This window comes from Anolis carolinensis, unplaced genomic scaffold (assembly GCF_035594765.1).
Source record: "Anolis carolinensis isolate JA03-04 unplaced genomic scaffold, rAnoCar3.1.pri scaffold_12, whole genome shotgun sequence".
NCBI classification, from domain to species: domain Eukaryota; kingdom Metazoa; phylum Chordata; class Lepidosauria; order Squamata; family Dactyloidae; genus Anolis; species Anolis carolinensis.
Window position 1 is genome coordinate 9,559,668 of NW_026943823.1, and position 25,871 is coordinate 9,585,538.

At 42.3% G+C, this 25,871-nt stretch overlaps 1 protein-coding gene across 3 annotated transcripts; it reads left to right on the top strand.

Moving 5' to 3' along the window:
* The first annotated feature begins 5,377 nt into the window (after positions 1-5,377).
* LOC134294032 (proteoglycan 4-like) lies at positions 5,378-25,064 on the top strand. 3 transcript variants are annotated; one of them, XM_062963674.1, is made up of 6 exons: positions 5,378-5,930; positions 6,159-6,290; positions 19,724-19,764; positions 19,880-19,995; positions 21,089-22,514; positions 23,837-25,056. In XM_062963674.1, exons 1-6 carry the CDS (start codon positions 5,794-5,796, stop codon positions 24,013-24,015), a joined length of 2,031 nt encoding a protein of 676 aa, XP_062819744.1. In that variant the 5' UTR covers positions 5,378-5,793; the 3' UTR covers positions 24,016-25,056. The 3 variants fall into 3 exon arrangements, with proteins under 3 accessions (XP_062819744.1, XP_062819745.1, XP_062819746.1); XM_062963675.1 differs by having other exon boundaries at positions 5,380-5,930; positions 21,089-22,510; positions 23,837-24,003; XM_062963676.1 differs by lacking the exons at positions 5,378-5,930; positions 6,159-6,290; positions 19,724-19,764 and having other exon boundaries at positions 19,939-20,018; positions 23,837-25,064.
* The last annotated feature ends 807 nt before the right edge of the window (positions 25,065-25,871 follow it).

Here is a 25,871-nt window from a genome sequence, read left to right on the forward strand (position 1 = left end):
ATGTGTATGTCTCTTACCCACTTAGTTTATCATTTAGAAGATAATAAGTGTGGGGAGGTGGGAAATAATCCTGGGGAAATGATGGGGAAATATCTCTCTCCTGTCCCTGAACATGAAACTGTGCATGAAACTATAGGTAAAGGTAAAGGTTTTCCCCTGACATCAAGTCTAGTTATGTCCGACTTTGGGGGTTGTTGCTCATCTTCATTTCTAATCTGAAGAGCAAGTGTTGTCCTTAGACACCTCCAAGGTCATGTGGCCAGCCAGAGCGGTACCTATTGATCTACTCACATTTGCATGTTTTCGTACTGCTAGGTTGGCAGAAGCTGGAGCTCCCCAGATTCGAACCTGTGACCTTTTGGTCGGCAAGTTCAGCAACCTGGCGGTTTAACCTGCTGCTCCACGGGGGTCTCACATAAAACTATAGCTGATGTTATTAATTCCTGACTTATTTAGCCCAAAAACTCATGTTGTGAGCTGAGACCCAGTGAACCATTTTCAGTATCTTAGATCCTCATAGTGGTAATTTTTCAATTTCTGGGCATTTATGCTTTTAATAGCAATAATTAAAACATAGAATGAGATTAAGGTAGAACCCCGTTCTCCAAAGGCTGGGTGGCCATCTGTCAGGAAGGCTTTGATTGTGTCTTCCTACAAGGCAGAATGGGGTTGGACTGGATGAGCCTAGGCTTCTCTTCCAACTCTGATTCTATGATCCTTTAGAAGTGACATTCCAGCTACTCCAATTCCCATAATGTCCCCTCCAATAAGTTCAGTGTTGTTATTTTTTATGTTCTCAGCTTGACTTAAAAGTCCAAAACTTGATTCTGGGAAAAAAATCCCAAGCAAAACCTGAAAAGATCTCACTTCAAGTGGAGATATTCCTAACTGTATTGTTACCATTCTTTAGTCCTAGATTTCATATTTGGTGAGTTGCCTCCCAAGTCTTTGATCAAGACAAAGCTCTTGTTTCCAAGGCCACCCTACCCTCTACAAAGACCACCGTTTCACACAAAAGTGAGTAAATCATACCTGCCGTTTACATTTAAAGTGTTGGCTTCTCATAATCGGAGATCTGTCCAGGTCTTGTTTTGGCAACATTGGTTGCTTGGCTTCTAATTCTATAGCTGGACTTTGAGATTGTGTCCTGGGAAAGCATCTCTCCAGAAATCTCTAGGTCCACCATCACCATTCAGTGGTCATCTTCTGGCAGAAGTTGACCAGAGAGCCTCAATGGAAGATCTAGAGATTCATAGAGAGAATATTTTAATCAAATCCGCAAACCTAAACCCCAAATATGGAGGGCTGACTTTAATTATTTCCAGTATAAAAATGGGATTTTTTTTTAGCTCTTTGAAGCCCCCCAGCCCCAACATAAACCCTAGTTATGGGTTAAAAAATCTCATTCAAAAGACGATCAATAGATTGTATTTCTAGCCTTTCTGCTGTTGTGACTGATTATGCAGGGAGGCTAATTTACAACACCATAAAACTCCCAGCAAAACACGAGGAAAGGAATGAGGACGTACAGCCACTACTGGACGGTGAAGCAACAGCTCCCCCTGTGGCCGGAATCGTGAAGCTGGAAAAATGTTTAAAAAATGCCTCTGAGTCTGTCTAATGTATGTTGTTTGTCTGTTGGCATTGAATGTTTGCCATATATGTGTTCATTGTAATCCGCCCTGAGTCTCCTTCAGGGTGAGAAGGGCGGAATATAAATACTGTAAATAAATAAATAAATATATTGGTACTACAGTAGAGTCTCGCTTATCCAACATAAACGGCCCGGCAAAACGTAGGATAAGCGAATATGTTGGATAATAAGGAGGGATTAAGAAAAAGCCTATTAAACATCAAATTAAGTTATGATTTTACAAATGAAGCACCAAAACATCATGTTAGACAACAAATTTGGCAGAAAAAGTAGTTCAATACGCAGTAATGCTATGTAGTAATTACTGTATTTACAAATTTAGCACCCAAATATCACAATGCATTGAAAACATTGACTACAAAAATGTGTTGGATAATCCAGAACGTTGGATAAGTGAGACTCTACTGTATTTTATTCCATTGCTTCTTGGATAGTCGATTGTTTCTTGTGCCGGCAGGACTGCTGACCAACAGGTCTGCAGTTTGAAGCCAGGGAGAGCAGGTTGAGCTCCCTTTGTCAGCTCCAGCTCCCCATGCGGAGACATGAGAGAAACCTCCCACAAGGATGGTAAAAACATCAAAACATCCGAGCGTTCCTTGGGCAACGTCCTTGCAGCCAGCTAATTCTCTCACACTAGAAGCGACTTGCAGATTGAAAAATCGCTCCTGACCTGAGTTGTTGGTCTCAAGGATTATCAGAATATATTTTGTAAAATGTGATGGATTTCTTGGCATTTGTGTTTTTAATAGCAATAATTAAAATATATAAGGAGATGAAAGATGCATTTTATGGTAGTAGCAGGAAAATCCTGGAATTTGTTTTTTACACTTCTTAATGTAAACATACAAAAAAAAAATCTGTGCTATTGTTGTTTTAAGATTTGCTTCACTCCTGAAGAAAGAAGCCAAGAAACCGTGACCAATGCTCCGGAAAAGGACGCGAAGGAAGCAATTCTGGAGAAACATTTCGTTCGCATTGGAGGCATGTTGATTATGCCAGTCCCGGCACCGGGCCCGATCTTCACAGATGAAGAAATATAAATGTTGAACCGTAAGATCACTTAAAACAGCAACAAAGGATTGATAAAAAGCACAACTCTGTCTTAGGTAATAAAGTCAAAGACACAAAGAATGAATGTCTGTCAGAAGAGTTGAGCATAAAATCAGGAACAGCCCAGTTGGTTTCACAAATCATTGGGAAATAATGGTTTCCCTTCAAATTTTAAACTAGACATAGTTGCTTATGATGCCTGAATTCAGGAAACTGTGATTTTCTTAAACTATGTTTGGAGGAGTAGTATCACTATTTGGTTCTGCTTTCTCAAGTATTTATTTTTCATGTCAGGAGCGACTTGAGAAACTGCAAGTCGCTTCTGGTGTGAGAGAACTGGCTGTCTGCAAGGACATTGCCCAAGGAACGTCCAGATGTTTTGATGTTTTTTCCATTCTTGTGGGAGGCTTCTCTCATGTCTCAGTGTGGAGCTGGAGCTGACAGAGGGAGCTCATTCGTGCTCTCCCCAGGTTGGATTCAAAACAGTAACCTTCAGGTCAGCAACCCAACCTTCAAGTCATCAGTCCTGCCGGCACAAGGGTTTAACCTACTGCGCCACCGGGGTAATAAATTCCAGGAGAAGCACATACTCAGCTTGGCTTCCTTTGGAAGGAACAATCATTAGAGACTACTGGTGTTTTATAATAATTTGGAATTTATTACAAATGCAGGCAGTCCCCAAGTAACAAACAAGATAAGGTTTGTAGGTTCGTAAGTTGGAACAGGTACCTCACAACCTCTGAGGATGCCTGCCATAGATGTGGGCGAAACGTCAGGAGAGAATGCTTCTGGAACATGGCCACACAGCCCGAAAGACATACAACAACCCTGGAACAGGTACATTTTTCAAGTCTAACTCCAGCTATATATATACAGTAGAGTCTCACTTATCCAACGTAAACGGGCCAACAGAACGTTGGATAAGCGAATATGTTGGATAATAAGGAGAGATTAAGGAAAAGCCTATTAAACATCAAATTAGGTTATGATTTTACAAATTAAGCACCAAAACATCATGTTATACAACAAATTTGACAGAAAAAGTAGTTCAATATACAGTAATGCTATGTAGTAATTACTGTATTTACGAATTTAGCACCAAAATATCATGATATATTGAAAACATTGACTACAAAAATGCGTTGGATAATCCAGAACGTTGGATAAGTGAGTGTTGGATAAGTGAGACTCTACTGTATATATATATATATATATATATATAGAGAGAGAGAGAGAGAGAGAGAGAGAGAGTCAAAAATAAATAAATAAAAAACCGATAAACTCAAGGAATCGCAAGCAGCTAAATAGTTTTAGACCAAAAACGGGCAACAGCGACTGCATTGTCTGTAGCTTTAAGCAGTTCTTCCTCTGTGCATGAGGCAGGGCACGGTGGGCAAGCATACAGATGTGGAGTTGTTTGTTCTCCTCCACAGTCGCACAACGTGGAGGGTTCTTCTAGGTCGTGCCATTTGGCCAGGTTGTCTTTTGATCTGCCAATTCCACTTCTGAGTCTGTTCATGGACTTCTTGGTTTGCCCCTGGAAGAAGATCCTTGTGGGGAGCCATCCAGTTGGAATTGCCTGATTTTGCTGCCCACAGGGATATTCTTGCTGTTGCTGGAGGAACATTTAGAGGAATGGTAGTTCTCGTGAAACTTTTCCTTGATTTGAGTCTACTGGGAGGAGGTTGATAGCCATGCAGTGTGTGGTTTTCACAGTATTCAACCTTATTTATCTTGCAATTGGCAGCAACTTCCCGTCACACATTTGGGGGGGGGGGGGGGCAATGCCAGCTAACTTATAAAGTCTAAAAGCATGTGTGTGTATATATGTAACAATTTGAATGAAACAAAGCAAGAACGCTTATGGGGTCATCACATACATACACTTTAAAGTAAGAACATCCTCTGAAGTTTGAACAAAGAGTGGCATCCAGCCAAGGACAAGTCATAGTATCAAATGAAGATTCTGCTAAGACAATTGTCCTGTGTTCCATCTTATTCCTGTCAGAGTATTTGCAGCGCAGCAGTAGTTGGATGGAAGCAGTGGAATGCAGAACGAAGAGACACTCAGAGATGTTGGTAAAACTATTTACAAAGTTTTACTGTATGCAGCAGTAATCAACACAAACAAACTTGCAGACGACAGACGAACACAGGACTGCTCTGTTCTCCAACAGAACTTGACTCGAACTCTAGGCAAACAGAACTCAACTGAACAGAACTGAACTGATGCAATCGTTATGCACAAAGACTTGTGTCTGGATACTCCCTAGTTCCAGCCACACATCAAGGTCATCATAGCTTCTTGGCAATTAACTCTTTCCACATTATGGTACATTCTGGATGATGCAATCAGTTGCAATACAAGCATGGCACAAATTGCATTTAAACACTATCAATACACAAATCCCACATTAACAATTCCTACTAATGGAAAGCCCAATGTATTTTATTTATTCATTAGCGTACAAACTAGATGTTACCTGACAGTCATTGGGACTGCTGTCTGCTTACTAGTTCTCTAGTTCTTGTAATGTGTTGTCGAAGGCTTTATTGGCCAGAATCATTTGGTTGTTGTGAGTTTTCCAGGCTGTATGGCCATGTTCCAGAAGCATTCTCTCCTGATGTTTCACCCATATCTATGGCAGGCACCCTCAGAGGTTGTGAGGTAATGGGTTGCTGTGAGTTTTTCAGGCTCTATGGCCATGTTCCAGTAGCATTCTCTCCTGATGTTTCACTTGCATCTGCTGTCCAGAGTGGGAGAAAGAACACAACAAACAAACTACAGACGCACCAAGAAATTTCAATAAATGCTATGTTCAGCAAAGGATAAGAGGGATCCTCTTACCACTGCAGGAGTCTACCGTATGCCATGCAGCTGTGGACGAGTCTACATAGTAAGTCTCATTAGAATGAATACAAATCCAATATGATATGAGCTACCTGTTGGCGTGAAATCTGTGTTCAGCGTGATGAATGTCAACCTACCTTGTTATGTGTGTCTTCTGTTTCTTTATGACATCATTATCTCTTCCCAAGAATTTGCAGGATGACTTCACAATATACATCCACAGCTAGAAGGGGAAAAAATGGCTACCAATGGAAAAAGCACTGACCAGCCATTGGTTAGAATGAAAGAAGAAGGAGGGGAGGGGGAAAATCTTACGACTTCTGAGCACGATACTGATCTGCTCAAAGATGTCCCAGAAACACCCACAAAATCTAGGTAAAGTGTAATCTCCCATATGGCATTATTGTCATGCTTGCCCGTAAATCCAATTTTAACATGTGATTGAGAAGAAATGTCCTGTCTAATGGAGACTGGCAATGGCCACACTTCAGGCAAGAGTTTGGTACTTGTATGTTATATCTGATGCTGTCTGGCCTACATCCTAAGCAGTAGTGTGTGTGTGTCTACCTATCTATTTATCTATAAACATTTTCAAACTACTAGGTTGGAAGAAGCTGGGGCTATCAACAGGCACTCACTCCGTTCCACAGATTGGAACCGCCGACCTTTCGGTCAACAAATCCAGCAACACAGTAGTTCAGCCCGCTGTGCCACCGTGGTCCCTAACAAGCAAACGTGAGTAGATAAATAGGTACTGCTCCGGCCACATGACCTTGGAGGTGTCTATGGACAACGCCGGCTCTTTGGCTTAGAAATGGAGATAAGCACCAACCCCCAGAGTGGGAATCAATTAGACTTAATGTCGAGAGGAAACTTTTACTTATATATATATATACACACACACACACACACACACACACACACACACACACACACACACACACATACAGTAGAGTCTCACTTATCCAAGCCTCACTTATCCAAGCTTCTGGATAATCCAAGCCATTTTTGTAGTCAATGTTTTCAATATATCATGATATTTTGGTGCTAAATTCGTAAATACAGTAATTACAACATAACATTACTGCTTATTGATCTACTTTTTGTGTCAAATTTGTTGTATAACATGAAGTTTTGGTGCTTAATTTGTAAAATCATAACCTAATTTGATGTTTAATAGGCTTTTCCTTAATGCCTCCTTATTATCCAACATATTCGCTTATCCAATATTCTGCTGGCCCGTTTATGTTGGATAAGTGAGACTTTACTGTATATGTGTGTGTGTGTGTGTGTATATATATATATGAAAGTGTGTGTGTGTATCTCATATATATGTGTGTGTGTGTGTGTGTGTGTGTGTATCATATATACTGTATATACTCGAGTATAAGCCTAGTTTTTCAGCCCTTTTTTAAAGACTGAAAAAGCCCTCCTCGGCTTATACTTGGGTGAGGGTCCTAGTTGGCTTATATTTGGGTCAGCTTGTACTCAAGAATATATGGTACATTTATTATTTTTCTCTATTATTGTTGCTACTATTACATTTATTTTACTCTATTATTATTATTATTATTATTATTATTATTATTATTATTGCATTTATTATTTTCCTGTATTTATTATTATTATTATTATTACATGTATTATTTTCCTCTATTATTATTAAAAGGATACATAAGCACATTTACATTGAAGAAGATGAGAATAATGATTTGATCAGAGTTGGACAGTCTTATTTTAAATTTGAGCTTGTTGTAAATATTCAAAAACATTGAACCTACTGATGCCTCAATTAATGTAATTTTATTGGTATCTATTTTTATTTCTGAAATTTCCCACCCTCGGCTTATACTGGAGTCAATGTTTTCCCAGTTTTTTTGTGGTAAAATTAGATGCCTCGGCTTACATTCGGGTCGGCTTATACTCGAGTATATACGGTATGTGTGTATATATATATATATATACACACACACACACACACACTACTTGTCTTATACACTACCACAGTACTTTTCTTATGCACTGCTACAGTATTTATGTTCACAATATAGTCTTTGGGGTATTGCGTGGTTTCCAGGACATATGGCCATGTTCTAGCAGCATTTTCTCCTGACGTTTCGCTTGTATCTGTGGCTGGCATCTTCAGAGGATATAGTCCTTGAGTTAATGATATGGTTGGCTTTGCAACCATTTGTGACAGTGCTCTGGTCCCTAACCTATCATCTAATTGGAGGGATGGCTGTATTGCAACAAAAAATAGGTTGAAAATAAAATAAAACCTGCTGTCCTGGACTGAGTTTTTTGAGCTTCCATGATTGGCAGTAGCTAGTAGCCACCCGTCATTAAAGCCATCAATGCGCATTTAAGAAAGCATCTTTTCTCCTTCAGTGCTCATTAAAGAAACATCTCCAGCCATCACCGCAACAGATGCCTAGAGGAAAAACAGTTTCCCGCTGCATAACCATAACATTATTGAATATTTCTCAAGCTAATAGCAGCAGAGTGGTACACACTAGACCTTGCCGCCTTTAATTGTATTTTCATTTCAAGCAGCCAATAGCTACTTATTTTGTTTCCTCGGTATAAATGACTTGCGTGCAAATGTACTCATGTACTGAAACATACCAAAGGAAGCAATTTCTTCCCGAATCAACCTGCTGCAGGCTCCGACGCATCAAACGGGAGCTTGTCTGCCAGGTCTTTCAAATTAGTCCCACTTGGCTTCTATTTGGGTGACCATAATGAATAATATTCAAAGTGGGGCATAACTGGGATGCTGGGAGGGTGGGAAGGAGGGAGGGAACAACACATTGATATTTTAGAAGTAGGAAATAGCTGAATGCTAGGCAAGGATTTCACCCTTCTTCTTATATGCACTACACGTTCATTTGAAATCATTTACCTACCAAATAGTGCATGTATATATATGAATAGGGTTGCCAGGTCTGGTGGCCCTCAGATTTCCACACCCTTCAACATTTCACAGATAAAATCTGGACAATGTGGCTAAACAACATCAGAGTGTGGTCAAAACAGTAAATGTTATGAATGAGTAAGTGCAGACAAACCAAAAGAGTAGTTTGCTTTTGCCTCAGTCTACAACAGTGGTTCCCAACCTGTGGTTCATGGACCACCAGTGGTCCCCAAGTACTAAAATATGGTCCACAACCTCACTGTTATTACACCGTTGCAACGAGACTGATTGGTCTCGCAAAACCCTCTAATAGTGCCGAGGCAATGGGGATGTCGGGAGGGAAGAGGCTGACTATCCATGAAAGGCACGACAACAAGGCTCCTGACTGCTGCTTCTCCTCCTCCTCCCTCCCTGTGAGCAGAGCCATTCTATGTGGTAACTCAAAACACAGGTTTCTATAATCTACAGAGAAACGTAAAAAAAAAAAGGAAAGTATGGTATATAGTATGTAAGTACTGTTGGTAATGTAATATTATATTCTATATAAACAACTTAGTGGCACTTGTTATACAAGCTGCAAAAGAAGGGGATTATGGTGTCGTATTTAACATCAATCTAAGTTGTTTATATAGAAGATAATATTACATTACCAACAGTACTTACATACTATATACCAGGGGTCCCCAAACTAAGGCCCGGGGGCCGAATGCGGCCCTCCAAGATCATTTACCTGCCCCCCGCCCTCAGTTTTATAATATAATATTTTTATATCAGTTTTAATAATATAATATATTGTATATACATATAATATTGATAATAATATTATGTTATACAATATAATACTAATAATAATACCATATAATAATATTAATTATATGTTATATATTACGTATTATATAATAGTATAGTGGTATAGTTCAATATAGTAATATATAATGCTAATATTGTGCTATGCTAATAATATCATATATTGTGTGTACATACAGCTGCTCTGAGTCCCCTTCTGGGTGAGAAGGGTGGGATATAAATATAGTAAATAAATGCAGTAAATAAATAATTAATTTTAGACTTAGGCTCAGCCAAAGTCTGAAATGACTTGAAGGCACACAACAACAACAATCCTAATTAACTTGACTATCTCATTGGCCAGTAGCAGGCCCACACTTTCCATTGAAATCCTGATAGGTTTATGTTGGTTAAAATTGTTTTCATTTTTAAATATTGTATTGTTCTTTCGTTGTTGCTGTTGTTGCGCTACAAATAAGACATGTGCACTATGCATAGGAATTTGGTATTTTTTCAAATGAGAATTCGGCCCCTCCACAGTCTGAAGGATAGTGGACCGGCCCTCTGCTTCAAAAGTTTGAGCACCCCTGCTATATACCATACTTTCCTTTTTTACCATTCTATGTGGTGCCTGGAAGCGAGGGCACTTTGGTGTCTTTATTTTTAGGTCTGTTCCTGGGGTTATTTGTGGTGCTTATTAAGAAAAATGCACTGGATAGACCACAATTGCTCTGGATAGATGATAAAATATGGTTTTCTGTGGGCAAACAGATGGCAACTGGATGACATACATTCTGTATCAGAAACTAGAGCTGATGTGGTCTATCCAAAGCAATTTTCAGATTCAGCACCCCAAATTACCAAAGTGAATCTGATTCATAATCCTTTCGGTACTAATGTTGGAGAGTGGTCCCTGGTCCAGTGGTCCCTAGTCAAAAAAGGTTGGGAACCACTGGTCTATAGGGAAGGGCAATACACTTCCCACTGGCCACTACCTGTATCCAGCCTAAAGAGAATGAAAAAAGACTCACATGGAGAGATCATAGGGGAGAATTTTTGGTTTCCTTCCCAGATACTTTACTAAAAAGATAGAGGGTGTGTGGACAGCCAGAGAAGCATCTACAATGTCTGATTTTTATAGGGATTTTGGTTAATTGGAGTCACCCCTATTTTTCCTTCCCTCTCTTCTCTTTCCCAGTTGGGTTTCTGGCAATGGTGGAGCAGGGGCTTCTTGGTGTGGGGTGTGGAGGATGCTAGGTGTGTGACTAGCCCCCTTTCCCTCCTCTAACACTCACTGTGACTAATCAAATGCACTTATTCCAAAATGTGGAAAAAATGGCAACATACAGAAAACTTCTGGTTCCAAGCCTTCTAGGTAATGGAGGCTCAACCAGTATGTATGTATGTGAATCCATATCTATCTCTACATTCAGATCTGGATATATTTAAGATTTCTATATACAGCAAAGAGGATTCCACCTGAACATTAGGAAGAACTTCCTCACTGTGTGAGAGAGCTGTTCAGCAGTGGAACTCTCTGACCCAGAGTGTGGTGGAAGCTTCTTTTAGACAAAGGCTGGATGGCCATGTCAGGAGTGCCTGCCTCGAATGTGATTCTCCTGCTTCTTGGCAGGGTGTTGGACTGGATGGCCCACAAGGTCTCTTCCAATTCTATGATGCTATGATACTATATAGGTTAGAAATATATGCTAAAAGGAAAAAGGGAGCCTGCTACAATGATGGAAGGGAGGAGAAGGGGGCTAGTCACACAACCAGCACAATTCATCATCATAATGTTTTGTCGCTCATAAGAATAAATATATTAATGAGTTGTGATAGGTTCCACTTTTTATTTTATCAAACCATTTTCCTTTATGAAAATCAGATGGTTTAAAACTTGAAAATTAGGTAAAATATGGACAGCAGTAGAAAACATGATCAAATTTAGTGGTATCTAGCATAACTTCCCAATAAGTGATAGTAGGCACCCTTTGGAGGTCCTGGATTCCCCACTTCCCTCACTTTCCAGCTTGCAATTTCAACTTGAAATTCAGCACTATCATTAGAGAAAGGGAAGCATTGAAGTGCATTGTTGTTGTTGTGTTCTGTTGTAAGAACCATATATTGTCTAAGTTAGATAATACAATAGGAAAAAGGAAAACAAGAAAATGTAGGTACCAGCCCTTCCTTCTGTTTTATCATGAACTGTTAGGAGAAATGGATGTTAGCAGGCAGCTTTGGAAGAGAGAGATGAGCAAGTCCATGGAAATGGACTTGACAGATGCAGACACCCTTTAATGGAGGCATTTCAAAAGCTCCCGTCTTGTTGATAAAAACTGGTCAACAGAGTTTAATCTCTCCAAGAAGTACTGTCATGGGTTGTTTCCCATATAATCAAAAGACTGTATTGCTCTTAAAGAGTTACTCGTACAGTTCTTCACATGGACACACTTTTCAATGCATAGTCACACCAAGGTGTCATGGAACCAAGTCCCAGGGCTGAATTTCCAAGCCCTGGACTTGGAGTCATAACATAAATAATTCCGGATGTCTCATGGAGCACCTGGCAGAAGAAGATAGAAGAGCCTGGGAACTCGGGGTTGAAAGTATAAACAATTATAATTGGTAGAATGTGTGGGAATAATAGTAATGTGATACAGGGGGTGGGATTTGGTGATGATATTTACGTGTGGTGTGACGTTACGACAGAGGTGATAAAAATGATTGTATGTAAACATTAGGTCATTCCCGACTTTTCCAAAGTCATGTATTCTTCAATAAAGATTGGATTTGAGAGCAGCAATCTTTGACCTGCGTTCAGACTGGTCCTTTGAAGTGAGCCTGACATTTAAGTCGGGAATCCCCGTTCTCACCCTCCTGCAGATTCGCAGTGAAGTGATAATGAGTGGAGAAGGCGATCAAAGCCTAAATGGAGCAGAGAGGCCTCTGCCAGGGGCCCGGCCGTTGGGGGAAGAAACGCTGCAAGCAATAGCTTCCTCTACGGGGTACCCCAGGCCTAACGGCGTGACCCAGAGGATTCCCAGAGGAGGAAGAGGCGTCTCGGCGGCTGCAGAAACCAGCTGGGGATCTGGAGGAAGCATGCCGGAGACCGTGGCCCTGCGGTTATCCATCCTGGAAACTAATTTATCCAGGCTGTCGGAAACCGTGGGGAGATTGGTGCCACTATTGGAAGAGAATCTCCAGAAGGAGCCCACCCGATATGGCGCCGAGAGAGAGCCAAGTAAAGAAGGGGCTTGGAGCCAGAGGGGCCAGCGCGCCTCAACGCAGAGCCCCGTGGCGGCGAGGGGCGAGGGGGATGAGGAATACTGGCAGGAACTGGAGTTCCGGGACAGAATGGCGCGCGAGGTGGAGCGCCAGCAAGCTCTGGGAACTCTGAGACCGCCAACTCCAACAGGACTCCCAACCCCCCGAATGGGCGTCGGGGTGGAAAGACCACTGGGACCAGGAATCGGGTCCAGTGGATTAGCAGAGGAAGGCGGAGAGGAGCCGGAGATCCAGGAAGAGGAGGAGGATGTGCCGTACGACGAAGGAAGGCGAGGTGCGGGGGCTACGGCGAGGCCCGCATTCGGATGGGGAGAAGGGTCGACAGCAGCGGCAGAGTTTCGGGAGCCGCGGGGAACGACCGCCGGAGTGGGGCGCGGCGTGTTCAAAGGGGCCGTCCAAGGGAACCCGATGCAACCCTTCCCCATGCCTCCCAGACAGCATCAACGGGCCGCAGAATGGATGCAGAGGAGGGAAGAGCTCAAACTGGAATACGGAGGGGAATCATCTGAACTGAACTTTTTCCTCATTGGCATCAGGGGATACATGGCGGACAATGCACACACATTCCCCTCCGAAGGAAGCATGGTGCGGGCCATCGGCAACACACTAAAGAGAGGAGCGGCCAGCTGGTATGTGCAACTACATGCCAGACGCGACCCGTGCTTGAGGTCAGTGCCCCGCTTCCTCGCCGCACTGGAAAACCGGTTCAGAGACCGGCTAGAGCAATTGAGGGCTCGAGACCAGCTTAAAGGAATAAAGCAGAGGGACAAAACGGTGCCCGAGTACGCAGAGGAATTCCTCCATCTCGCAGAAAGGGTACCAGAGTGGTCTGAAGTGACCAAAGTGGAGATATTCAAAGAGGGACTACGCCCCAAGGTTTTTAGTTGGGCGGCGCACAGAGACGATCCAGAGACACTTCAGGGCTGGATACAACTGGCAGGGCGCGTCGAATCCACCCTGGCCCAAGTAAAGCGATTCCGGAGCGGCGGCGGCCAGCAAAGACCGGTGGCGAGGGGTCGAGGAGAAACGAGGAAGCAGAAAAGGCCCGGAGGGAGGCCGGGGATCCCCTTCAAAGGAGACGACAACAGACCCAAGCCAGGATGCTTTGTGTGTGGGAAGACGGGCCATCGAGCAGCAGAATGTTGGGCCCGGAAGGGGGAGCCGCAAAAACCCCCAAAGCCCAAGCCAGCAGCCGGGAGACGAGCGGAGGAGGAGGTGCGAGCCCCAGAATCTCCGGAGAGGCTGGTGAGTCAAGACAAACGCATGCTAGTAGTGCTAATCTGCCTATCGGGGTTAGAGAATCGGGCCACCTACAGGGCATTCGTGGATTGCGGTTGTTCTAGGAACATTATAACTCCGGAATTAGCAGGAGCGCTAAAATGCCGGCAGACGCTGCTTGACTCCCCGATTGCATTTTCGCAGCTAGATGGATCAGTTGCTGCTGGAGAGGTATCTACGAAGGAAATACGGGGGGTCCCATGTAAAATAGGCAAATGGGAAGGAAGAATATCCTTTGTGATAGCCCCTATTGCCACATACAATGTCATACTAGGGATCCCATGGCTCGAACAGGCAAATCCCGAAGTAGATTGGAGAGGAAAGAGCCTGGCATTTAAAGAGCAACAAACACAATGGGAGATAAGCAAAATAGCAGCAGAGGAGGACGAGGGAGATGAAACAGGGGAAATAGACCCACAGCTATTGCCACCTGAATACAGAGACTTTGTGGATGTTTTCAATCAGAAAGAGGCAAGTAAATTACCTCCCAAGAGGAATATAGAAGTAGAAATTGAAATAACCCCAGGAGCAAACTTACCAAAACCAAAAGTGTATCCCATGTCTGTTCAGGAGAAGGAGGAATTGAGGAAATATATTGATAAGAACCTGGCGCGAGGCTTCATTAAGCCATCCAACTCTCCTCTCGGAGCCCCAGTGTTATTTAGGAGAAAGAAAGACAACTCTCTAAGATTGTGCATTGACTATCGAAATTTAAATGCAATTACTAAGGACAATAAATACCCTATGCCCTTAGTAAAGGATTTAATTACCGTATTGAAGAAAGGGAGCATATTTACTAAACTGGATTTAATTGAAGCATATCATAAATTAAGAATCAAACCCGAGGATACTTGGAAAACTGCATTTTCCTGCGCATTCGGCCATTTTGAATATAAAATTTTGCCATTTGGGTTAAAAAATGGCGGCGGTTGCTTTATGCAGCTTATAAATGAAATACTGCACCCATTGTTGTACCGAGGAGTATTCATATTTCTGGATGACATCTTGATCGTGAGCGAGGATAAGGAAAAGCACGTGGAATTGGTCCGGGAAGTTTTGCAAAGACTAAGGGAAGCAAAGCTGTATGCAAAACTGTCCAAATGTGAATTCAATAAAACTCAAATTGACTTTCTAGGGTACCGGATATCTCCAGAAGGGTTAGCTATGGACCCGTCTAAAGTATCAGACGTAAAAGAATGGGGAGTACCTCAAACAAGGAGACAATTGCAATCATTTCTGGGATTTGCAAATTTTTATAGATCGTTCATAAAAGGCTTTGCGCAAATAACCGCTCCCCTTACTGAACTTTTAAAAACAAAAGGGAAAGGGGAGACAGCAAAAGTGAAAGCTCCTGGCGCCAAACTGAGTTGGACACCAGAATGCCAAAAGGCATTTGAAACCCTAAAAGGACGCTTCACAGAAGAACCTGTCCTAAAACACCCCGATATCCGGAGCCCTTTCATAATTCATTGCGATGCTTCAGACTGTGCATACGGGGCAGTACTATTGCAAAAAGATCAAAATGGGAATTTAAAACCTTGTGGATATTTGTCTCGGAAGTTCAGTGAAACTGAAAAATGTTGGCCCATATGGGAAAAAGAAGCATTAGCCATATTAAAAGCCTTAGAATGCTGGCGGCACTTCCTCGAAGGGAGTGGAATCCCATTTGAAATTTGGTCTGATCATAAGAACCTCCAGTATTTAAAATCTCCTCGAAAATTGTCCCCTAAACAAATTAGATGGGCACAATACTTTAGCAGGTTCGATTTCCAATTAAAGTTTTTCCAAGGGAAACAGAATGTCTTGGCAGATGCTCTTTCACGCATGCCTCAACACGAGGGCATAACCACTACAAAAGAGGGAACATTATTTTCCGATAAACAATGGGGTTTAGCTGTCAGTACAAGAGCGCAGACCCAAAGAGAGAACACTGCTATGATTGAATTTGACGAGGAAAATAGTTGGGGAAAAGAACTGAGACAGTCATACGAAGGAGATCAGTGGATTGCATCCAACGCAGAAAAGGGGGAGCAGAAGGGGGGATTTTGGTTTGTGAACAAGAAACTGTATATCCCGGCAATATTAAGAATTAAGATTTTGCATCGTTTTCACAATAACCAGAGCGCTGGTCATACAGGGATTACAAAAACAACAAAGGTGATAGCAAAACATTGTTGGTGGCCTGGGATGAGGAAGGACATAAAGAATCATGTTGTCCAATGTGATGATTGTGCCAGAAATAAATCAAGAGGAGGGAAGCCAATGGGATTATTACAAACAGTAGCAGAACCTACCAGACCTTGGGAATGTGTGGCTATGGACTTTGTGGGGGAACTGCCGGTTAGCAAGGGACATCGTTATATTTGGACAGTATTAGACCTGTTTTCTAAACAGGCCCACTTTATAGCACTGACGAAACTACCATCGGCAGAGAAGCTGGCTGAATTGTACATAAACCATATTTATAAACTTCATGGATGTCCCAGTAGAGTGGTCAGTGACAGAGGGGTTCAGTTCACAGCAAAATTCTGGGAAAAATTCTTGGAAATGCTAGGAGCAGAAAGGAGCCTAAGTTCTGCTTTTCACCCCATGACAAACGGGGCAGTAGAACGTACTCAACAGACGCTTGGACAGTTCCTCCGCATGTACTCAAACATGAGACAGAATGACTGGTCTAAATGGCTAGCCTTCGCAGAACTAGCTTTTAATTCGGCTATACACTCCGCAACAAATAAAACCCCCTTTGAAGTTGTTTACGGGTATGAAATACAGCCTCTGCCCCAATTGCCAAGATGGACAGAGAATGAAAAAACAGGGGCAGGGAAATGGAAAACTCAAATGCTAGAATGTTGGAGTCAAGTGACTGCATCCTTAAAGGAAGCACACAAAAAGTATAAAACATTCGCAGACAGAAAAAGGATGGAAGGCGAAAAATTGGAGAAAGGAGATTTAGTATGGTTAAGTACACAAAACATCAAGTTGGGACTACCTTCGAGAAAACTGGGCCCCAAATATATTGGACCATTCAGAATACAGGGTGTTATAAACGAAGTGACTTTCCAATTGGCCTTGCCAAAAAGTTTAGGAAAAATACACCCAGTATTCCATCGCAGTTTACTGAAAAAGTATATGGGTACTTTGGACAAAATGGACACATAGAGTTATTGTTTGATTTATTTCAGAATTGTGATGAAAGCAGCACCGAAGAGGAGGATGGAGAAAAAGGGGGCGCCATGTCATGGAACCAAGTCCCAGGGCTGAATTTCCAAGCCCTGGACTTGGAGTCATAACATAAATAATTCCGGATGTCTCATGGAGCACCTGGCAGAAGAAGATAGAAGAGCCTGGGAACTCGGGGTTGAAAGTATAAACAATTATAATTGGTAGAATGTGTGGGAATAATAGTAATGTGATACAGGGGGTGGGATTTGGTGATGATATTTACGTGTGGTGTGACGTTACGACAGAGGTGATAAAAATGATTGTATGTAAACATTAGGTCATTCCCGACTTTTCCAAAGTCATGTATTCTTCAATAAAGATTGGATTTGAGAGCAGCAATCTTTGACCTGCGTTCAGACTGGTCCTTTGAAGTGAGCCTGACACCAAGGCGTTTTTTGTTTGTTTGTAAATATAACAATATGAGAGAATGATTTAAAAACCAACCAAAAGCACTCCTGCTGAGTTTGGACGGAACTTGCTTTTGTTTTAAGTAGCTGAAGAAGACAAACATTTCGCTAATACTGTATATAAAGTACTGTTTGTTAACCACTCTAACAAATAAAAACATAAGGGTGTAAATGCAAGAAGCAACTGTTTCAAAACATTAATAGCAAATACTGTATTAGAGCTTCTTGAATTGATGTGCCCAGAAATGGACACAGTCTTCTTCTCACCAAAGCAGAATACAGCAGGACTACTATTGATGCAGCCTTGAACTGCACAAGCTTTTCCGCTGTCGCATCACTATTTTGTAAGGTGCCATCACCGCCCAAGCAGGGAGCTTTGAAATAGTTGAAGCTCTCTGAAGCTTTAGGTGCTCTTTCTGCCTATTACAGGGAAACTAGCTGATTCCTAATCCATCTGAAACACAGACATGTGCTTTTCATCTTAAGAAAAGCTTTGGCATAGAGTGCTACCAGTATGCAGATGATACCCAGCTACTCTTGCGTCTCGAACCTGAGACAACCACGATTCCTGAGAACTTTAAGCTGTGTTTGGAAGCAGTGATGAGTTGGCTGCAAGCGAGTAGACTAAAAGTGAATCCCGCAAAAACTGAGATACTCTGGCCCGACCAGCCACCAGAGTTAATCCAGACACTGCCTGATTTCGATGGGGAAGTTCTGGTTCCGTCTGCTACTGTTAAAAGCCTTGGGGTTGTGTTGGACTCATCGCTGACGATGGAGGCCCAGATCACTGCCATAAGTAAGCAGGCCTTTTTTCATCTTCGCCAGGCAAGGAAATTGGCATCCTACCTTTCGACAGAAGCATTGGCAACGGTAATCCATGCAACAGTCACCACTAGGCTGGATTATTGTAACGCCTTATACGCCGGCCTTCCGAAGACAAAAACCCATAAGATCCAAATGGTCCAAAATGCGGCAGCCAGGCTACTAGCGGGATCATCTATAAGATCCCATATTGCACCGATTCTGAAACAACTGCATTGGCTACCAATAGAACATCGGATCTCTTACAAGATACTGATCCTGACATTTAGAGCTCGAAATGGCCAAGGACCATTATATCTTAGGGACCGCCTCATTCCTTTTTTCCATCAGTGGTCACCTCGATCCTCCCAGGAAAATCTCCTATACGTACCGGGCTCTAGGGAGGTACGCCTGGAAGCTACAAGCCATAGAGCCTTTTCGACCTATGCGCCAATTCTGTGGAACTCATTGCCTCCATATGTTAGAGCAATGTCGGAGTTGCGACCTTTTGGGAAAGCGCTCAAGACTTGGCTGTTTGGTTGTGCATTTAAGTAAATCAAATCTAATTTGCCAAATAGTCACTGTTGAATGTTTTTATGTTGAATGTTTTTATATTGTGGAATGATATTTTAAATTGTAAGTCGCTTGGAGCACTCTGGTGGAGAGCGACTAATTAAGAAATAAAGTGAAGTGAAGTGAAGTGAAGAACAGACAAGCATTTCAAGCCCTGAGAATTACCTGGGAAGGAATCCAACTGGAGCATTGCAGCATACCAAAATAACTGGGTGTTACTCTGGTCCGTGTTCTGACTTACAAGAAGTACTGCTTGAATATCAAGCAAAAAGTGGGTGCTAGAAATAATATCATACGAAAGCTGACTGGTACAGCTTGGGGATCACAACCAGATACAGTGAAGACATCCGCCCCTGTGCTTTGTTACTCTGGTGCTGAATGAGCATGCCAAGTGTGGAATACATCTCACCACGTTAAAACAGTCTTAATGAGACATGCTGCATCGTCACAGGATAACTATGTCCTACACCGCTGGAGAAATTATACTGTTTAGCCGATATAGCACCACCTGACACCCGTCAGAAAGTAGCAACCAATAATGAAAGGATCAAGGCATTAACATCTCCAGCCCATCCTCTGTTCGGGTATCAATCGTGGGCTAGTGAAGGAGACAGACAAAATAACTTGGCTAAAAGAATCCATTATTGGAGCTTCATTGATACTTCTTCCAGACAAAGGAAAAGCAATATCTTGAGAAAGAGCAAAAATGATATCTCCAAGTGAGAAGGAAGTAAAACTTGAACTCACAAAGTAAAAAAAAAAAGATGAAAACAAAGGGCAGGAAATTACTGGTACTTACATGTTGTTAAGAATTCTGGTTGTAAGGAACTACCTTAAATATTAGAAGAACAATCCAGAGTGTTGTGTTGTGTTAAATGTTCTTTCCTCTTTTTCTCTTACAGCCCTTATGGAACAGTTGCACTGTATGACAAATACGTCCCAGGTACAAAGGCGATTGAAAGTGGGGACATCCTGGGCCCAAACCGGTGGGATGTCATGATAGAGTTCAAGTAGTTCTTAACTTCAAAAATGTGTGTTGTTTCCATCTTCTGTTTCAGATATTGAAAGTTATGTTTCAATACAAAAGCCACGGACCAGTATATATTTCCCCTTGGACTTCCCAAAACCCGTACGGCCCGATAAACAGAAGAGATCTAAACCTTCGACTATAAAGGCAAGAAAAAAAATCCTACAGAGGTTAGAAAATATAATAATTGAAATATAGAATGCTGTGCTAGTATGTTAAACAGCACTGGAATCTGGGTTGTTGTGAGTTTTCCGGGCTGTATGGCCATGTTCCAGAAGCATTCTCTCCTGAAATTTATCTCACATCTATGGCAGGCATCCTCAGCGATTGTATTCACAACTACTGAATTTGCAGACCTAAATGTTGACAGTTCGAATCCGGGGAGCGGGGTGAGCTCCCGCAGTTAGCCCCAGCTTCTGCAGTTCAAAAACATGCAAACGCTAGATACTGGAAAAGCCCAGAGGTACCTCCCTTAGCAGAACTGGAACAATATATTATAGAGTTGCTGATGATGGACAAAATAACAACGCACTTAAGAGGAAAACCTTTAGAGAACTTTGTTAAGGAATGGCAACCAATGATCCAACATTTCAATGTAAAATTAATCTAAAAATGTATATAGAGGAAGCTAATAGACTGAAGGCAAAGAGGAAACAGATATAAATTTGGATATTATAATATTATTATATATACTATACACATAGAAGCCTGTGACCCCTTATTGTAAATATATTGTCTAAGAAATGATTATGAAAGACTAATAGATGAAAGTATTGCATTGTATGCAACGAAGACCTGCAATGTATGTATATTTGAATGAGTGAAAATAAATAAACATTATATATTTTTTTAAAAACATCCAAATCTGAGTAAATCAATACGTACCACTCCAGCAGGAAGGCGATGGTGCTCCATGCTGTCATGCTGACCACATGACCTTGGAGGTGTCTACGGACAATGCCGGCTCTTCGGCTTAGAAATGGAGATGAGCACCAACCCCCAGATTCGCACACAACCAGACTTAATGTCAGGGGAAAACCTTTACCTAACCTCCAATGAAATTTCAACTATTTGAGATCCTTGAAATTCTAACCAATTGCTTTTAAAGTACAATGTCCCCAGCTTAGAGCGGACGTAAGGTGCACTTTGAACCAGCCTGTTTTTCTATGTTTCGTATTTCCATCTCTGTTTAGCCTTTGCCATAGCCACTCACCACACATTTGGCCATTGCCTCTTTCAGAAATATGGGCCTCAAAGGAACCTCTATGGAAGTCCCATGGCTAGGCAAACCTTCCCTCTCTTTGGCAAGTTCCCACCTAGACAACCATCTCCAGAACAAGACCACACAGAGACGGAGGACTCCAAAAAGTCAAAAGAGAGGAAAACATGCTGGGATAGAATAAAATGCTCATGTTGTAAGAAAAAGAAGAAAGAGCCCATGCCAGAGTCTGATGAATCTGTGAAATCCGGAGATGAAACTATAATAATGCCTCCAGATGACAAAACTGTTGGAGTTGGGGAATACGATCCACTTGAAGATGAAGCCAAAGGAGTGAGACACTACGTCAGTGAATCGCGCCACATCACCACGTATCCTTCGTCACAACTCCCTGCCTCTCCGAAAGAAAAACCAAAGAGAAAGAAGAAGACAGGTGCTGAACAGGCTCAGTCATCCGTATCTGATGCTTCCAACCAACCGATTGGCGAATCGTCCAGATCACTGAAAGGGATTTTGAAAAGCTCTGAGGAAAGAGTGCGAGCTAGCAAATCCCTTTCCATCACACCATCAGAAAGGGATGCGGCAAAGACTCTTCCAGAGGTGATGTCAAAACAGTCGACTGTTCATTTCAGAAGTGAAGAGATCTCAACAAGCAATGAAAGTGTTTTCCAGCCATCTTCTGCGGAAACGGCTCCTAAATCACCAGCCAAAGAAATCCTCAAAAAAGGGCCTCCTTCTCCCACGATGCCTGATGGGTCTCCCACGGCTCCTCCTCCCTTGGCTGGGGCACCTCCACAAAAAGCTGCAGTAGAAGATTCCGGAAAAGGACCGGAAGAGGCCACCTTACAAGTTGGGGCAGAAATGTCACCCCCTAAGCCACCTTCTCCTTACTCTGCAGACCAAGCAACGTCACCCACCAAACCTCAACTCTCTTCAGAGAAAACGAAGCCCACATCTCCATCGGAAACCCATCAAGCTCAAAAAGAGGCCGAAGCCGTTCCCATCACTTCTCTCAGAAATCAGAGGCGAGCGCACTTCTTTGCCAGAGCTAGCGCACCATCTCGAAGGACTATCAGAGAAAAAGAAGAAGTTGGGAAAAGTTCTGGAGATGATTCTGGGGAAAAAGAGGTCAAACAAGAAACTCGGGCTAGGCCCCCACCTCAGCATCCAGCCATTCGGGAACTGCCACTTGTAGAGCAAACCCACGACGAGAAGACTCAAACAGAACCACTCACCGAAGAATTCAGCATGGAGGAGGTCCCTTTGCCCACCTTGTTTCCAGAACCCAAAAGCCCCTCGCCGAAGTTGACCAGAGAGAGCCGGCTCCATGATGTTATCATGGAAGGTGCTAGTAGAGAAAGAGGAACAGTCAGGTTTTCTCCAGTGGTAACGACGACACCAATTCTAGGAAGGCAACCGGAAGGGAAAAAATCTGCACCACTTGTGCGTGAGTTGTCATTGGCTTCAGATAATGAGTTGGTAGTCAGTAATGTTGTGGGTGAGAGATTGGATTGGGAGAAAGATCAGTGTGGAGGCATCAGGACCTCAGTGCAGGCATAATTTAGTTCTAAGATAGATTTATGACTCTGTATTTTGTGCATTCACATTTATGATTGTGTCACTGTTGCCATGATGGCAAATACTCCCTTAAGTCCATCTTAAACCACTGATGAGTTCTGCAGCGCTGCTGAGCAGGACATTGAAAGGTAAGGAGTCTCCTCTCACCAGTGAGACTCTACAATCTGCTTTAAAAGCCAGGCAACTGCAGTAACCATCAAAGGAGTTTCGTGGTATGGCATGGAAGAGGCTGGACAGGTAATCTTTCAGTCACCAGCACCTTCTGGCAGTGTGGCTGTCTGGCTTTTAAGGTGGATTTTCAGGAGTAGGATCCAGATATGAATGACAGCTATGCCTTCTTGGTCTGTATTTCTAAAGCTCTGGCTTCTACCTTTTCCATTGCTGATGGTAACAGTGAACTTTCACTATCCAAGGTGACCATTTAGATCATTTTGCTAAGTCATGAAGTTGAGCATCACTTCAATTAACTTATGGTGTGATTGACAGCATCTTCCTGGGATTTGAGATCAACTTGTTCAAAGTCAGCTCCTCCCCAATATGATCTTTCAGTTTCCAATACTTACTATAACATTGACAAAATGCTGCATTTAATTTTGACATAAATGTCTCTAAAATGTCTCAGTGGGCTCGGGCTGTGGCACAGGCTGGAGAGCAGCTACAATTAATCACTGCAATGAATCACTCTGACCAGGAGGTCATGAGTTCAAGGCCCGGCTCGGAGCCTATGTTTGTCTTGTCTTTGTTCTATGTTAAAAGGCATTGAATGTTTGCCTATATGTGTAATGTGATCTGCCCTGAGTCCCCTTTGGGGTGAGAAAGAAGGGCGGAATATAAATGCTGTAAATAAATAAATAAAACAGGAAAGACGTAGCCCTTTAATTGCAGTCCATAAGTAAAGGGTGTTGGGAATTGTAGTCCAACACCAATTGGAGGGCCATACAATCCCTACCCTGCTTTAAAAGATGGCTTCTTTGACTCTAAAAAAAAAGAGAGAAATGGTATTTTGCTTTGTTAGAATCTCCCTTTCTCTTTATCTCAGGTTAAGTGTCACCGTTGTAAAAATAATGGTCAGCATTTACAAAATACACCAATCCCAAATGGCAAGATTTGAGTTTTCATCGTGCAAGTTGGCTCAGTGGTTTATTATCTGCTCAAACCTTATGGCTTGTATCTTTTTCCCCCTTTCTCTAGCCTGGAGCAAAATGGGTCCACAAATTCTTTTTATAAAAAGAAATCAAGTATCGTTTTCCAGTTTCACCACATCCTTTTTCTGGCGATTCCTCAAGTGGCAACTGGAATCCAAGAATGGCTTCTTCCTCTTATTAAAATTAACCAATAAAATTCCTTCACCAAAGCCACTTCTGATTTGAAATTTATAGGCACGTGGAACAAGAGCGCAGTGGTCAAGCATTTGGTTTCTCCTGGAGTGGTTTGAGTGTCAAAACACTATTATTATTATTATTATTATTATTATTATTATTATTATTATTATCAACACAACGACGTTGTATGGCACAGCAAACAAGATAGATATGCTGGATTTCGTTTCGCAAAACCACAAGTCGAACACTTCCCAAGTGTCTAGGACTGTGTGATGCATTTTCTGATGATGTGTGCAGATCCCAGTAGGGTGGCCTTTTGCAGTTGGCAGATGGTGATTTTGTCAATGTCTATTGTTTCCAAATGCCGGCTGAGATCTTTTGGCACAGCACCCAGTGTGCCCATCACCACCGGGACCACCTGTACTGGTTTCTGCCAGAGTCTTTGAAGTTCAATCTTGAGGTCCTGATAGCGGCTGAGTTTTTCCTGTTGTTTTTCATCTATGCGACTGTCACCTGGGATGGCAACATCAATGATCCAAACCTTGTTCTTTTCCACAACTGTGATGTCTGGTGTGTTGTGTTCCAGAACTTTGTCAGTCTGGATTCGGAAGTCCCACAGTATCTTTGCATGTTCATTTTCCAATACTTTTGCAGGTTTGTGATCCCACCAGTTCTTTGCTCCTGGGAGGTGGTACTTGAGGCATAAGTTCCAATGAATCATTATTATTATTATTATTATTATTATTATTATTATGTTGTTGTTGTTGTTGTTGTTGTTGTTGTTGTTGTTGTTGTTGTTGAAGGCTTTCTTGGCCAGAATTGCTGCGAGTGAGTTTTCCGGGCTGTATGGCCATGTTCCTGAAGCATTATCTCCTGACATTTCTCCCACATCTGTGGCAGGCATCCTCAGAGGTTGGCGCTGGTACAATCAATAAAGGTGTGAACATATTCGTATTTCTATGTTTTAACAAAAACAGGACCTAAGTCTGTTCATCCTTTTAGTCTGAGTCGGACACTGTCAGCAGGGCACACATTGCATACATTGGGCAATGGCTCCATCTTCTGACTAAAAGAGGGAAAATATAGCAGAATAATGATTACATTCTTGCCATGTCTTGTCATACCAGCGTTACATACTGGCTTAAGTGTTGAACTAGATTCCAGGGAATCAGGCCTGGAATCAACGGCTGAACAGGCTCCATCTACACTGCCATATAATGCAGTTTCATGATGCTGCATTAAGAAATCATGATGCATTATAGGAGTCCACTGGCACATAATGCAGTTCTATGCAGTCAAACTGCATTATATAGCAGTGTAGATGGGGCCACACACTCTCAGCCTCAGAAGAAGGTAATGCCAAACCTCTTCTGAGTAAATCATATCATTTGAGAGGGATGTCATGAGTCAGAATTAATGTGAAGGTGCATAACAACTATGGTAGATCAGTGGTTCCCAACCTTTTTTGACCAGGGACCACTCTCCAACATTAGTGCCAAAAGGGTTACGAATCAGTTTTTGGTCAACTCTAGATTCAATTTGGTTATTTGGGGGTGCCGATTCAGAAAACTATATTGGATAGACCACATCAGCTCTAGTTTCTGATACAGAACCACCAGTGTTCTGAACTTTGTCACTTTGGAATCATGCGTCTTTCCCAGCCTAGCAGTTAAAAGGATCAAGTAGCAGATGTGAATTCCAACTCTGGCTGGAAGACAGATCTTGGGTAGAGAATACCAGGCTAAGTGAAGAAATGGTCTGACTGGGACCAGTTTAAGGCAAATTTACTATATAGATAAAGGCAAGGAGGTAGGTAGATGCCCAAGCTCCTCACAGAAAAGCTGGGGTTAAAAAAATAAATTATGACATAGAAATGGATATGAAACAATAGTATATTTTTCATT

Bases quoted from the DNA above. Each gene is read 5' to 3' on its own strand.
- LOC134294032 (XM_062963674.1), top strand. From the start codon at position 5,794: ATGGCTACCAATGGAAAAAGCACTGACCAGCCATTGGTTAGAATGAAA. The intron at 6,291-19,723 runs GTGAGTAGATAA...TTTCTCTTACAG, and splicing joins GTGGTCCCTAACAAGCAAAC to CCCTTATGGAACAGTTGCAC. The intron at 19,996-21,088 runs GCAAGAAAAAAA...TGCCTCTTTCAG, and splicing joins CTAAACCTTCGACTATAAAG to AAATATGGGCCTCAAAGGAA.